General features: G+C 39.9%; 1 protein-coding gene across 1 annotated transcript; it reads left to right on the plus strand.

Moving 5' to 3' along the window:
• The first annotated feature begins 213 nt into the window (after positions 1 to 213).
• LOC108413487 (SLAM family member 9-like) lies at positions 214 to 11,588 on the plus strand. The gene is made up of 4 exons (XM_017686016.2): positions 214 to 268; positions 5,008 to 5,304; positions 9,214 to 9,477; positions 11,084 to 11,588. Exons 1-4 carry the CDS (start codon positions 214 to 216, stop codon positions 11,212 to 11,214), a joined length of 747 nt encoding a protein of 248 aa, XP_017541505.1. The 3' UTR covers positions 11,215 to 11,588.
• Positions 11,589 to 16,424: the final 4,836 nt, after the last annotated feature.

The following is a 16,424-nucleotide window of genomic DNA, read 5'->3' on the forward strand; positions in this document are numbered from 1 at the left end:
GGTCATAATGTGGTTAGTGTAGAGCATGAAAAATAAAAGACTGAATGTTTGTATTTCAGTCTTAATGATAAAGTAAACTATAATAAATGGCTTTTTCAGTGTAGAATGCTGTCACTTTCTCCTAATACCATTAGAATCCCTCTGTGAGGCAGTGAGGGGGTCTTTCAGAACTTCCTCCTTCACTGGTAAAGAGGAAGTTTATCACACTCTGAAATGGCGATGATGCTGCAGCTAATCTTCGTTCTCTCCACTCTGATCTCAGTCACAGGTAAACAATTCTCTGAACTTCATCACTATAGGAGGTTATATTTGTATAGTATGATAATCTATAATTTTGAGTTGATCTGTCAAATGAGGAGTTTGAGTGGTTATTGGTTTAATTCTTCCACACTGTTAATACAGCTGATCTGACTGAACTGAATAAAAGCCTATAATTAGTTTTAACCGAACAATCCCATGATCCATCTCATTTCACTTTATACGATTGTTCAAACAACAAAATGTGTCAGACTGGACTATATACTATTTAATCTCATGTATGTAATATTTAATTGCTGTGTTTAGTGAATTTAGTCCTGCTCTGTTGTTCACTCAGCCTGATGAGTTTATCTGCACAAACAGCTGCAGCTTAAACAGAGATTTACTGTTTACTAGTTTAAGAATTTAAACTAACATTACATGTAGCCATATATATTATGGAATACAGCATGTTATAACTCCTCTAAACACTGGAAATACTTTTTATTGCAGTTAAATACATGAAGCTGCAGTGAGAAGAAAGGTGCATTCAGACAGTTACAAGCTTGATTTGGCATTTTCTGCTAATTTTATTTATTTGCTAAGTTTAACGCATTTTATGCTTTCTTTTTCTTATTTTCTTATATAAAACTTATTTTCATTTAGAAGATCAACAAAACATAATTTGGCTGGAGGTGCCCAAACATTTGCTTATGACCGTATTGGTGATACCAGTTGTTTTTTTGTTTTTTTTGGGGTTTTTTTAATTCTTCGGAAAGCCAGCGTCTTTTCTTCCATGAATCCATGCATCCTGTACACAGGCTCAAGTCAGTCATTGCAGTTCCTAACATGCCTGCTGCCTCAGCTTCCCTCTGCCCCAAGGGCCAGTTACTGTGGCTCCCTCAGCTCTAGCACTTCTGCACCCTTCCTACTCTAAATGGAGGACCTCCCTCTCATTGGTCCTTAAGGAACAGCACATTCCGTTTGCCCATATGGCATCTAAGGCAGCTCGTTTCTACCTGTATGTTCAGTCTCTTAGGAGTAAACACCTGCCTTTTGCTCTGGCGCAGCGTGACCGCATTGCCTTCCCCATGGCCCCGGCACGTGATAGTCACTCCATTGCATGCCGTGCTTATAGGGTTTTTTTCGATTTTCCCCAACCTTTTTCTCCTACGCCTTTGGCTATGCCTCTTCCTTCTCCTCAGCTTCGTCCTTTATCATCCAGCCCCCCCCTTTTTTTCTTCATACCTGTTTCCGCAGTCTTTCCTGGCATTCCCTTCTTGCCCTTCTGCCTCATTTTCTGATCCTGTTCCAGGTATCTAGTTGTAGTCACTGCCAGCTCAGCCACAGACCATCCCCACCCCCTTAACACTGCTCCTCCTGCTGTTCTGCACAGTTAAGCCTGCCTCTTCAATCTGCCTTTCATCGCTTCTGCCCTGCGTATGCGGATCATCCAAAGTATGGATGTCAGTCTCACCTCATTGCTCAAGCCCTCAGCTGCCTCCAGCGCTTCCTGCCCCACTGATACAAGCAACGTTTCTCTGTTCGGCCTACTCAGGAGCCAGATGACCATCTTTCCATCGTGTTAGAACTGCACTCATTGTTCCACCCTCTCTCACTCCCTAACCTACCATACCCTTTTCTCCCACTGTAGCCCTGGCCCCTAGCTTTACAACTTCCAGTTTATTCCTGCGACAGCCGTGAGCAGCATCTTCTTTGGGGGCCGGGTGGTCTGTAATAATTTCATCTCTGCTGGAGGTTTTTTTTTTCTTCTTAATGCAAGTTGCTCCATGTGTGCTCTCAAATGACTACTCCGGCATCTTTCTACTCATGAACCTGCTCTAGCTGCTGACCTCCATTCTGATCACTCCATCTCTTATTTGCTAGATGACCTAATCTTCTGCTTTTCTCCAGGACTCGTTGTGCTTCCTGCCTCTTGCCTTTTGTATTGCAACCCCCTCTCCACTCTGTCTGAGCCCGATTTCGTGTCTTCCCTTTTGGCCAAAGAAGTTTCAGGAAGGTTTCATGCTAGGCCCTTTCACTTCTCCTCCCTTCTCCACTTATTGTGTCAATCCTATCGGCATTGCCACTTGTAAATACTCTGGCAAGAAATACCTCTTTTGTCTGCCCCTCATGAACCAGCATCATGCCACACCGAATTCTCCCTCCACTATGCTACTGTGGATAATGCCATGTTGCACATGAAGCAGGCTGGCCATGAAGCTTGGCTTGCCAAGACCGACTGTCTCAGCTTTTAAGATCCTTCCTCTGCACCCCAACTTTTGCCATCCATTTGGCCTTTCCTGGGAAGACAGGTTTTACTTTGCAGATCGGCTCACCTTTTTTTTGATACCCAGGCTGCAGCTTTGTGTTGGATTCTGCTGAATTTTTGCAGACTACCCTACATGCTCCACGTCCTCAATGACTTCCTTGTAGTGGTCTCCCTTCCTCCCCACCTACAAATGGCCTTTATACCCTCTCCTCTGCATTTCAGCATCTCTATGTCCCCTTCTCTCTGGAGAACACAACGGCCCATCAAGTTCCTTGGCATTCAGCTAGACTCAGTCTTGTTCCAGGCTTCCCTTCCACCTGATAAGCTGGAATACCTTATTACCACCTTATCAGAATTTGTGCTGCAGCCTTGTTGCTTGAAGCTCCAGCTTCTCTCTCTCTTCCTGGGAATATCAATTATGCAATTCAAATAATACCTCAAAGATGCTCTTCTCTCATCTCCTCAGCATTGCCACCTCGGTTCCCTCACTCCAACACTGCCCCTCCTTGAATGATGCATATATCTCGGAACTTCGCTTCTGGCTCTTCCTCCTCCAGCACTGGAATGGCATCTCTTTCTTCTATGACAACTCTTAGTCCCTGAAGATCTGTAACTATTCACAGATGCAGCTCCCTCGTTAGGCTTCAGCAGCTCCTATGGTGGCCACTGGTTCGCTTCTCCTTGCCCTTCAGGAGTTTGCATTTACTTTCCCTTTAATCAGGTGATTCCTCTGCCTTGTGTGAATTCTACCCGATAATCATTGCTGCGCTCCTTTGGGTACATAAATGAACAAGATCAGTGATCCTCCTCCACTCTGACAACTCCACATTTGTTCATATAAAATCAACAAACACTCATGCCATTCCTACATTGCCTTACTTGGCACTCAATCCAACATCAATTCATTCTTCAAAGCATACATATGATGGGCCATTTGAATGCTATTTCTGACTCTCTCTCTCTCTGTCAATTTCAGAAATTCAAAGCCTTGGCACCTCAAGAATCCTATGCAGACTCCTCCATATTTGGACTCCATCCTCCAAGTGACCAGCAGTTTTCAGCTCCTCCTCCAAGCTCAAGAAACAAATCTAAAGTGCAGTTGTCCCTTGTACCCTGTCAACCTATTGGTCTGGATGGAAATCTTTCCAGCATTTTCATGCACTCCACACCACTGTTCCCTTCAGACAATCTTTCAATGTCAGCCGTTTTCTTCACATTTGCCATCTTGACTTAAGGTGGAAGAGCACAAGGCTGTTCAGCCAGGATGTTTTTTTTTTTTTTTTTTTTTTTTTTTAAAAACTCAATGAAACTCAATACACCATGACTAACCATCCTCCGATCATATTTTGCTAAAAGGAATCCAAAGAAACAAACCTCACCTTCCACCACTTAAGCTGCCCTTAACCGCTGACATCCTCCAATACTGCAGTCAGACACTGCATTCAGTCCTACTTTGAGTTCATCAGTTACTGGTCTCTTCCCCAAAGATTTAACTGCTTCATTAGAAGCCCATTTCTCCTTGTTTTCTTCAGATTCCCGAGATCTTCACAATATTATACAGCTCAAAACAGAAACTTTCAAACCTGCTCATCCCTGCCTATCAGACCTAACCATGTTAAACTCTGATACTATGATCTATCATAAACACAGCAAAAAAAAAAAACAAAAAAAAAAAAGTTTGGTAAAAGCATTCCTCTATACTTGTTTAAAATCAACTCTTACCTCACCCCATATGAACCTCTGGCACAGCTACTCCAACTTAGGCTCTCTCAAAACACCTAGGTGTCAGACCCACTCTTTATCACAGAAACCGGCTTGGTGGTCTCCTGCTGCTGGGTCCACAAACTCTCATGCCTTCTCTCATTATCTAGTTACCCTGCAGAATGATATTCTCGCTCATTCTTTCATAACTGGAGCAGCTTTTTCTGCTACTTGCCAAGGGCGCCCCGATCACATAGTCAAACTCCTCGGATGATGGTCTTTGCAAGCTTATGAACTCCAAGACCTCTGCTGAACTCCTTGCTAACAGCTGGTCTCCATCTGGAGTTTTTGGGGGTCAGCCTTCTCATGACCCATAGAAACCATACTGAACTCCAGCCCAAAATTCCCTTCCCGCTTACAAGAGTTCCCCTCCTCTCGTTATCTCATATACTAAGGTGTGGTCTGCATTTGGAAGACATCTTACGCTTGAGATTAAAGATTTTTGTTATATATATATATATATATATATATATATATATATATATATATATATATATATATATATATATATATATATATATATATGAGTCAAAAGAATTGTAAAAATGTAGTGCATACATAAACTAGAACTATACTTAATAAAAAGCATCTGAATACATTTGCCCTCTTTGTATAAATTAATATACAGTATAGAGGTTTTACAATTTAGTCATTAATATGCCACACTGTATGTGTGTATGAAAAGGCAATCATGATAAAACAATTTCTTATCTTTTTTTTATCTTTTCTCTCTACAGTGTCCATTGATGTGTTCGGGCATTTTGGAATTTCTGTTGAACTGGACATACAGCATCCTGTACCAGAGTTTCATGACTTATTCTGGGTGTTTAACAGAGCTTATAATGTTCTTAAATATAGTAAGAAACATAAAGAGAGTACATTCTATTCCCATTACAAAGGCAGAGTGGAGTTCAATGTGGAAACCTACAGGCTGACACTGAAGAACTTACAGAAGACTGATAGTGGACTGTATGAAGCAAAAGCGTCTGGCAATAAAGTCAGAGTTGTTGCTGAGTACAGACTCTCTGTGTTGGGTAAGTCTTATAGAAAATCAGTCAGTGAGAGGAAACATGCAGTCCTGACACAGCACTGCTGTTAAGGTGCTATAATTTTATCTATTCCTCATTTGATCATGATGAATACTTAGCTTTTCTGAAGGCAAAAAACACACAAGTTGATTTTTTTTTAACTAAATGCTGCTCAGAAAGATGCCGCCCAGGTCGAGGAAACCATGAGGCCAACAAAAACAGTAAACAAAACTTCTCTCTCTCATTGAAAACACACCTTAATACATGTATGTGGGGCAGATATCATAAGGCAAGGTTCATCTCTGCAGATGTGTGATCAACAGCTTCTTGCTGGTGTACGTGGGTGTTGTGTAAAAGGCTGGCTTCCTGAACATCATGCACTGAACATCATATCTGCTCAGAACACGAACATATTCCATCATCTATATCTTTACTTAGATTAACACCAACTATATGTATGTAAAAAATGTGTAATTTATTACTATCCTATAAAAGTAAAAGGGACCCAAGTCTAAGATTTTGACCCATTTCAATTTATGATCTATGACAACACTTTAAATAATTCAGTAAATTGATTGTGTTTGGCATCATTTCACAAACTCTACACATACTGGCTGTTTTCCAGTTGTAAAGCAAGAGGTGAATAAAAGATTTGGCTGTAACAAGAAATTGAACAATGCTGGTAATTGCTGTGCACCGCCACACAGACACCAATCAGTAAATTTCTTGGTAAATCAGTGATTAACACAGCTAGTACAAAGACACAGTATGATATTAAAACCACTGTTTAGTAATGCTAATAAAAGAACCCACAGAGGCAAACCGCTCACAAACGTGAATCAATAGGCCCAAGTGTCACCCCATGCTCAGACTTTCCGCTAGGGGATTCCCCAAGCATTAAATAAGCCAAAGGTCAATCAAGTCAGAATAGAGAGAGTGAATTGTATTCAAGTCTCTTGGGATTTCCACCTGCTATCATGAGACAGATACCCAAACACATGAAGTTTTAAAGTGGATATATCCCACCTTACTGAGATATTTTGAGATAAGGGAACTGTGCTCAAAAGATTTTATTGGCTCGTGGCTTCATCCATTTGCATACTGAGCACTTCCGTTCCACTTTTCTTAATGATCTCTGTTCTTTTTTTGTCATTGGCAATTTTACTTTGGGTGTGTGATTGCATTCTATCAATTGAATAATCTTCCAAGCTTGTTACCATGTGGTAAAGCAAATTCTCCATTGCTGGATGTGCTTCTAAATAAACATGATTATAGAAAGATCAGTTGGACCAGCGTCAGTTAAATAAACAGCTACTAAATCAGTTGAGTTTAATTTCATAAATTTAATTAAATTATGCTGGACCAACAAAACGGTCATTATTTGTATGAACTTCTTTTCACAGTTCAGTTAAGTCCAGGCAAAAAACAGAGATGCAACATTTCTACATAATTCATAATTAGTATGTGTCACTTAATTCAGAGGGACATTCTTACATATTTCACTTCATGTACAGTCACTTTACTTTTGGTCAGTGGACTTTGAACCTCTAAGAAGAAGAGTGAGTTAGTGAAACCAAAGCAGAGTTCTGTTTTCTGTTCTGCCGACTTGTGATGAACTGCTTTGTGCTGGTACATGTTGGTGTTGTGTGAAAGGCTGATTTCCTCCTTATGCAGCCAAATGTTCTGTACTGAACCTCCAATCATGTGCAACATTTCTGCATAATTCACAATTAAAAGCTGTAAACAAAGTCATTTAGATGTGAAATGCTTCATTACAAAAAACTCTGAACTCTTTACAGAGGTGCTGATAGAAACCAGGGGTCACAAATTTCTACAACACTAACCATTTGATTTACTTTCAGTGAACATACATACACCTGACAGTTTTTATGTGATGTTTAAAACAGTCAAAAATATAACAAATCATCAAATAAAATAATAAAATGTGGAATGTTTTCTTCAAGAAACATCTGACAATGTCCTGCATGTAAGTGTTCCACCATGAAACGAATTACATTTTGGGCCAAAAGATGTCTGTCATTAAGCCCTCATTCATAAATGTGTACTGCATTAGATTTCTGTGAAGAAGCTTTTAGTCATAAAATCATTCAGATGTGTGGTTCCCATCACCACTACTGTATAGAGTTTCTCTACAATGAACCACTTCACATTAAAATCACTCTGAATGACCTCTTACATCATAACCAATTCATTATACTAAAATTTTGCATCTTGCCAAATGAGAGCTAAAGCAGGGAGCTATTAGCAGGTTTTACAGTCAACTGGCTGTGTTTGGAGCTGCATTTCTGGGTTGTGTAATGTTAGAGCTGGCTTCTCTCACTCTGGCTAGTAATTGCAGGTTCTTCTGAGTGTTCTGCTGTCACCATGATTAACCCTTCGTTTATAATATGAAGGCTAAAAGCAGAAATGTAGTATAACAGTAGAGAGTGGGGTTTGGTTGAATTTGGAGTGGGATTTCTGGCTGATGGATGGTCAATTGCAGATGAAAGAGTCTGACGAGTGATCTGATTGTGAATCATGTCACTGTTTTAACCCTTAGTTGTAATCTGAAGGGCAAAACGCAAAGCAATAGTATCAGGATTTTGGGTGATTTTCCAAGCCGAATTGCTCACTGATGTCACAGCTTGACACTAGTTAGGGGCGGGTTTGTTGAATGTCCTGTTATGTGGATTATGGTTGGAGCTTAAACCCTTCTAAAGTTATGAAGACTACAAGTGACTGATCATTTTACCCACAAATTATGGCCTCCAGGTTAAAATTTCACATCTGACAAAAGTGTAAAATGTTGAAAAGGTCAACTTTTTTTCCCACTTTCATTCTAAGATTTTAGGCCACAGCATTGTATGGAGTTGGGTATTTTATGCAAATGAACAAAAGCGTTTGGTCAGCAGCTGATGAGTCCGGGGATCAAACCCAGGCCCTTTTGGTGCTGCACAAATACTCTACAAAATGTGGTGAAGAATACTGAAAGGAGCTCTCTTATGGGATTGACCAAAAATGATTGTGTTTTTGTTAGGAAGGAAGAAGAACAAAGGACACCAAGGTCTCTCTCAGAAGTCGAGAGAAAGTGAACGAATGGAAAAAAAACAAATGACTTTCCCAACAGAAACAGAACCAAAACTGAATGGAAAGAAGTTTTTTTTTGTTTTTTTTTTTTTGTGAGAGAAGAGAAGGAAACCTCGAGAGGAGGCTGGAGAAACTCAAAAAGTGAGGGGGAGTGCAAAACTCTCAGCCCTCTTACCAAAATTACTGGCCATTTCTGTTGGCTCACAATGAGACAAAGACACAGCAATGTGTGTCTTCTTCTCTGTGCTTATCAAGCCCTCTGCCCAGGTGTAGGACGTTAGGCTGAATTGGACCTGCGAGATATGCGTCGTCTCCCTCTGGTGGCTGGGAGTGCCGCAGCCCTGGAGCCAGCCTTTACAAAAATACTACATTAAATACAAAACTTACTAATTTTCTTTTCAATATTAATGAAACCAGGAATACCAATGTCTACAATACAGCTATAACTATTATATCTGATATCTAAAATGGCAAATGAACCATTTTAGATATGACAAAATTAATTCAAATCATTACTGGGACCCAAGTCACTATAATATTCTCTGACTTCTTTGTTTGGTTGGCTTTTGATTTTAATTTTAACATTCAAGAAATCAAATTTACTTTTCACCCTCAGTGAACACTGAAAATTCTTTACCAGTTTACCAGTGCTACTGTCTGATGTCTATTATCAACACCATCACCAATGTCCAGATAGATCTAGGCAACTCTGAAAGATACTGAGCAGTTCTGAAAGACTTTCAAAGAACTCTGTGATCTGTGCTGAGTGATTTATCATTGACTGACTATCAGCATTACAGTGATGTGTCCGTACATCTTCTACCTCAGATCCAGTGGAGGCTCCAGTCCTGACTCACCAGCTAACCAATGACACCTGCAACATCACTCTCACCTGTAGAGGTCATGACCTCTCTATCAACTTCATCCACTACAAGGAAACCTTTGAGGAGAAGGAAGTGACATCACCTGGAGGTGTCACCCTTTCCCTGTCTGTCAATGGAAGCACCATCATCTGTAACCATAGCAACACAGTCAGCTGGAAGACGGATGTTATGGAGATGAGAGAACTTAAACGACTCTGTGCTGATGAAGGTAAAGAGATACATACATACTACATATGCTACACACCCAATTAAATGAAGCAACATGATCTACGTACTGCAGGTTTAACATAATGAAAAAATGCAGTAAATACATTCACTGAAACAGTCATGGGTCTTAAGGAAACAACAAAAGCTCTAATAACAGGTGCAGAAACAGTGGTGAGTATTTAGTTCTATTTAACTCTTCCAAGTGAGGATAATGTCAACTAGCAGGTGAAGTCCACCAGAATGTAAACTGGAACAGTATTTTGATATGACGGGTTTCTTTTTTTAGGATTATAACTACGTAACTTGGAAGCTACAATGCTAGCATTATTAGCATGAATGCTAGCAGCTAGAAAACAAGTGTCCTTTTAGCTCATATTTTACACTTTAAAAGAAAATGTAAAGACTGCTTCAGTTCACTCACCATGGGTGACGATGTTTGTGTGAGTGTGTGTGCAATTATAAATGTTAATTTAAGTTAGCTAGAGAGCTCAATAAATACAATATCATATTATAAAGTGAATCCAGCACAAAGGCAGATTTATCTGCTCTTCTTTATCATCATAGGGGCAGATTTCATCACAGTGCAGATGTTCAGGTGGAATAAATGCAGGAAAAATACAGTTTCAGTTCAGAACAAACCCAAATCAATATATATTTGGTTGGTAATCTCAGCCGCTGAATCTCAGCATCTTCCTCCTGATGAAATTTCAGTGCAGACAGTGTCACATTTTCAATGATCTCCATATCAAGCAACAGATGAGGAGGAGATTGATAAAATTACACCAAAAAATACATTATGGAACTCATGATAACGAGCCATTGTTAGCAATTCACCATCTGGCCACCAGAGGTCTCCCTCTCTTGCGTACTAGCCATGTTCCCATAATGAAGCCACCTTAAATACTCTTCCCATTCAGCCAGTCTGTGTGAAGTATTGTCAGTTCCTTTGAGTCTGACTACTGAGTGTGTGTGTGTCTTGCTGGTATTTTGAACCTCTGCCTGACCTTTTGGAATCTGATTTTGCTTTGCTTTCCCTTTTGCTCTGTCTCTCTGGCCTTTTGGACTGATTTCTCTGTTACAACTTTTCTTGCTTTGCCTTGCTGACCACGAGTTTTGGACTGGCCTGTTGTTAAAAATCTGCACATGCATCCTTCACAACTTTGAGTCTGATTCGTAACATCCATTTACACTGGAGGTCAGTTGTTCACTGCATGCTCTCCACTAGTGCTGCTGATAATATGCCTGTATATTTACACCTGTGTGCAAAAGTTTGGCCACTCCAAACTGTACATTTTCAAAAGTGAAATGAAGGTAGTAAACTGTCACTGGGGCTGTACCCTTCTTGTCACTGGGGTGGTACCCTCAAGGGTACATGACAGTACCTTTGGTCAGGGAAGATAATTCATTAAAATTATACTTTCTAAGATGTCTTGACTACACACATCGTCTCGTCTCCAGACTGGGAAAAAAACTCTGCCTAAGACTGTATGTTAACCTTTTTGAAAGATTAGAAAAGAAATTAAACTGAAGATTGAAACACGTTAGTTATTTCTTTTCTACCTTGTCATCATATCTAATCCAACTGTGGGCTTTTTTGTGTGTTTCAGGTTCAGTGTCTCCCTTTGCTGGTGTATCTGTGTGTTTGCTGAAGACTGTGCTGTATTCCATCACTCTGACCCTCATGCTGTCTGCAGTCATCACTGTCCACATTAGAGAAAGACTGACCAAATCATCTTAGACATGGATGGAGTTACAGTTTATTAAAGCTGTTATAGTTACATAGTACTCTACTCACACTGTAATGTCTGATTATAATCTAGTCAGTCTACTGTACAGCTGTTTAACAGGCTCTCATCACTTACTGCTTTTTGAAATCAGTGTTGTAGCTTCTCAAAAATCAGTTCATTGAGTGTACTAGAATATTATTTGTTGTTTTCGTGTTTTATTATATGTACTTAAATGCATTTGTAATTACTGTTTATGCATATGTTCACAAATATCGATAAAGATAAACCTGCTCTTTTCATGAAGCCTGTTTAATCATTGATGCCCCATAACTCCAAAATTGTAACTTTACATGAGAAATAAAAACCTACTTTACTTTTAATGGAAGTCAATGGAATGAGACTTTTTCCCCCTCAGGTCTTTTTGGGTCATTTCTTTTAGTCCATTCATCATGAAATTCACACACAGTGTAAATGACAATAGCCATTTTCAGATTTTCAGAAACTGAAAAACGTCAAAAATGTAGATACAAGGTTTTCCTCCGGCAACAGTGATGTGATATATATGCAGGAATGAGAGAGTAGCTAAGTAGCATGCTACTTTTTGTAGTTACTCCATTTTTTTTGTAGCTAATAGCTCTAGCTGCCACAGTTTTATAAAATGTTGCTAACAGCTGTAGTGCCTACACATTTTTTGTGTAGCTAAAGCGATATAATTTCTCTACAGGCTTCAGGCAATTAACACAAAATCTGAATCATAGATGGTTAAGTGGGCTTTTGGCGACTGTGCAGTCCTGATTGAGCTGCGGACAGTTCAAGGAAACAGTCACATGATCGACCCACACGCTGGTTACCCCTTACTAGTAGGCTTAGCTCAGGGATTGGCAACCGAAATGTGTGTAAGTTTGATTGTTGTTAAACTTTCTGGTGATCTTTATGTATATTTGCAGCTTTTCAATTGTGTTTCTTTCTGGCACAGGATTAAACATAGTGTCTTGTTCACACTTTCAGTTGCAGCCACATGCAAAGGCTCTTGGTGGGCGTAACCTCCAACAGGGACTGTTTGTCTTGTTTAAAGTTATTCGTATGTGTGTGTTATTTGTGTGTGTCTGTGTCAGGGGGTGTGGGTTTTGCATGTGAGCCCTGTGGTGAACTCTGCTAGTTTCTGTTCTGTTCATTTCTGTTGATGTGGTTTTAAAAAACACTAGAAAAGAGCACTTCTTGCAAAGCCATGGCCGCTCCTGTGTCTTTCTTCTGTTGCTATAGTATTTGAGTGCATTCATGTTATATATGAACAGCATATTACGGCAATATCCAGATAAATTATTTTACTTTGTATTTAAAAATAAAACACATAATAATGAATCGCTTATCAAAAGAGATAAATGAGAAACTAGACAAACCAAATAGGAAAACCCACAGGAACTGTGTCATTACAACACAATATGAAAACATATTGATGCTTTACAGTTCAGTTAATTATAGATGATCATTGAAGGTCATTCATTCTATTTAGGTATACTCTGAAACTGCTGCCCCGGTCATAATGTGGTTAGTGTAGAGCATGAAAAATAAAAGATTAAATGAATGTTTGTATTTTTGTCTTAATGATATCAAAGTTTAATAAACAGCTCTTTCAGTGTAGAATGTTCAGTCATTTTCTTCTAATAACGTCTGCACGAACATTAGCACATCAGAATCCCTCTCTGAGGCAGTGAGGGGGTCTTTCAGAACTTCCTCCTTCACTGTTAAAGAGGAAGTTTATCATAGTCTGAAATGGCGATGATGCTGCAGCTAATCTTAGTTCTCTCCACTCTGATCTCAGTCACAGGTAAACAATTCTCTGAACTTCATCACTTAACCGGTGTTCATCATACAGTTAACCGGTATGATAATCTATATTTTTGAGTTGATCTGTCAAATGAGGAGTGTGAGTGGTTATTGGTTTAATTCTCCACACTGTTAATACAGCTGATCTGACTGAACTGAATACATTTACATTTACGGCATTTGGCTGACGCTCTTATCCAGAGCGACTTACAGTTTGATCATTTTACACAGGGAGGCCAAGGTGGTGTTAGGAGTCTTGCCCAAGGACTCTTATTGGTATAGTGTAGGGTGTTTGCCCAGGTGGGGATTGAACCCCAGTCTACAGCATAGAAGGCAGAGGTGTTAACCACTACAGTATCCCACACACAATAAAAGCCTATGATTAGTTTTAACCGAACAATCCCATGATCCAACTCATTTCACCTTATACGATTGTTCAAACAACAAAATGTGTCAGACTGGACTACATACTATTTAATCTCATGTATGTAATATTTGATTGCTTTGTTTACTGAATGTAGTCCTGCTCTATTTTTCACTCAGTCTGCGCAGGTTATCTGCACAAACAGCTGCAGACGTGTAAAGCTGAAGTAGATATATAAACTAGAACTACACTGACCGGCCACTTTATTAGGTTCAGTTGCTTGTTAACACAAATAGCTAATCAGCCAATCACATGGCTGCGACTCAGTGCATTTAGGCATGTAGAGGTGGTCAAGACAACTTGCTGAAGTGCAGGCCGAGTGTCAGAATGGAGAAGAAAGGTGATTTAAGCGACTTTGAACGTGGCGTGGTTGTTGGTGCCAGACAGGTGCCAGATCCTTTTCTTTTTTACAGCACCCTGTACCAGAGTTTCATGACTTATTCTGGGTGTTTAACAGAGCTTATAATTTTCTTAAATATAATAAATATGAAGATAGTACATTCTATTCCCATTACAAGGGCAGAGTAGAGTTCAACGTGGAAACCTCCAGGCTGACACCAAAGAACTTACAGAAGACTGATAGTGGACTGTATGAAGCAAAAACGTCTGGTAATGAAGTTGTTACTGAGTGGGTAAGTCTTATTTTTTTCTCTTCTTTATTGAACCAGGCACAATTTTGAGTTTCCCTCAAGGCTAAAATACTAAACACTAAACACTAAAACTAAAACTAAAACACTTGACACACTATTTCCGAAAGTATTTAGTCGTCTGCTTCCACATGCCTTCGCATTTGAACTTGAGAGACATCTCATTCTTAATCCCTAGGGGTTAATATGATATTGGCCCAGCCTTTGCAGCTATAACTACTTCAAGTATTCTAGGAAGGCTTTCCACAAGGTTTAGGAGTGTATTTATGGTCATTTTTGACCATTATTCCAGAAGCGCATTTGTGAGGTCAGACACTGATGTTGGACAAGAAGGCCTGGCTCGCATTCTCTGCTCTAATTCATCCTAAAGGTGTTCTATCAGGTTGAGGTCAGGATTCTGTGCAGGCTAGTCAAGTTCTTCCACACCAAACTCATCCATGTCTTTACGGACTTTACTTTGTGCACTGGTGCGTAATCATGTTGGAACAGGAAGGTGCCATCCCCAAACTGTTCCCACAAAGTTGGGAGCATGAAATTGTCCAAAATCTCTTGGTGCTGAAGCATTAAAGCCCAACTCCTGAAAAACAACCTCACACCATAATCCCCCTCCACCAAACTTTACGCTTGGCACAATGCAGTCAAACAAGTGCCGTTCTCCTGGCATTCTGCCAAACCCAGACTCATCCATCAGATTGCCAGATGGAGAAGCGTTATTTGTCAGAGAAAAACATCTCCACTGCTCTAAAGTCCAGTGGCGGCACTTTACACCACTGCACTTTGCATTGTGCTTGGTGATGTAAGGCTTAGATGCAGCTGCTCTGCCATGGAAACCCATTCAATGAAGCTCTCTACGCTGTTCTTGAGCTAATCTGAAGGCCACATGAAGTTTGGAGGTTTGTAGCGATTGACTGCAGAAAGTTGGTGACCTCTGCGCCTCAGCATCTGCTGATACCCCTCTGTCACCAAGTGCATGTCTGTAAAGAATGTGTAATTTATTAACATCAACTTTGAGCTCCCATCAAGTGAAATACAGGCAAGATCAGTGCCAGGGATTCAACTGTGGGGGGCTAGAGTGGTCCTGGCCCTCCCATAAAAGTAAAGGGACCCAAATCCAGCATTTAGACAGTTTTCATATGAATTTAATTGCAAAACTTAAAATAATTGAGTAAATTTACCATGTTTGTGTTATACTCCCCGAGCCCAGGGTCAGTGTAAACAGATTAAACACCTGTATCAGGGTGGAAAAGATGAGACACGAGGCAGTGTGGCTTGTCTGTGCAAAGCTTCTCAAATCTGAGAAGCAGAGTTGCGAGCAGCTGTAATTACCCAACGCCACAGCACACCCTACAGGGTATCTCTGCAACAGCAATATGGTTTGAACTATAAAGAAGTTCATAATTTAATGAAACGAAATATACAAAAACAATCACAAATGTGACCAGCACTTTGTGGGTGTCACATTTGTTATCATCTTACTAACACTGCACTGGCTGTTTTCCAGTTTTAGTGCAAGAGGTGAATAAAGTGAAGAAATTGAACAGTGCTGGTAGTTGGTCAGCACTGCCACACATCAACACCAAATGTCTGCACCAATCTGGACACTATCATAAAAAATAAATAAATAAATGAATAAATAACTCATTTCAATTTTTAGGTGAGGCATGGTCGTGGCGTACCAATGTGCAGCAGCAGTAAATGCAAAAAAATCATTTTGACTGATACAAAATCAAATGACAAACTCCTGTCTATGCTAGTGGAAAACACACACACACACACGACAAACCTCAACAGAGAGGAAAATAATATTAATCAATAGCATCAGTTATGAATTGGAATGCTCATCTACCTCTGAGACCCTCCCTGATACTGTATTTCATACAGAAATAGTTACAGTGTGGGGGTCCACACTTTAATTCCTCACTTTCTTGTCTTACGCAATGTACAAATTAGTTTCCTGGTAAATCACTGAATGATTCATAACAGTTACACATCATGAAATAGTAACAGTAGTTACAAAGAAGTAAAACAGCAGTTACGTAGTAGTGAAATAGCAATTACATAGTAGGTGTTGCTTCAGCTTAAGTAATCACTGAACTGCAGGCTTTTAACACAGTCAGTGTGTTGAGATACAGATATGATATTAAAACCCCTGTTTAGTAACGCTAGTAAAAGAACCCACAGAGGCAAATCTCACACAAACGTGCATCAGTAGTCCTGTCACCTCATGCTCAGACCTTCCGCAAGGGGATTCCCCAAGGCCTCTGCCGGAACATGAACCCTAGAGGGTGTTACATTTTGTACAAATACATTCAAAATCTAAGAA

The sequence above is a fragment of the Pygocentrus nattereri genome, chromosome 19, assembly GCF_015220715.1.
Source record: "Pygocentrus nattereri isolate fPygNat1 chromosome 19, fPygNat1.pri, whole genome shotgun sequence".
In the NCBI taxonomy this organism is placed as follows: Eukaryota; Metazoa; Chordata; class Actinopteri; order Characiformes; family Serrasalmidae; genus Pygocentrus; species Pygocentrus nattereri.

Coding starts and splice junctions, on each gene's coding strand:
- LOC108413487 (XM_017686016.2), top strand. CDS start 214: ATGGCGATGATGCTGCAGCTAATCTTCGTTCTCTCCACTCTGATCTCA. Junction 269..5,007: donor CACTCTGATCTCAGTCACAG/GTAAACAATTCT, acceptor TTCTCTCTACAG/TGTCCATTGATGTGTTCGGG. Junction 5,305..9,213: donor GTACAGACTCTCTGTGTTGG/GTAAGTCTTATA, acceptor CTTCTACCTCAG/ATCCAGTGGAGGCTCCAGTC.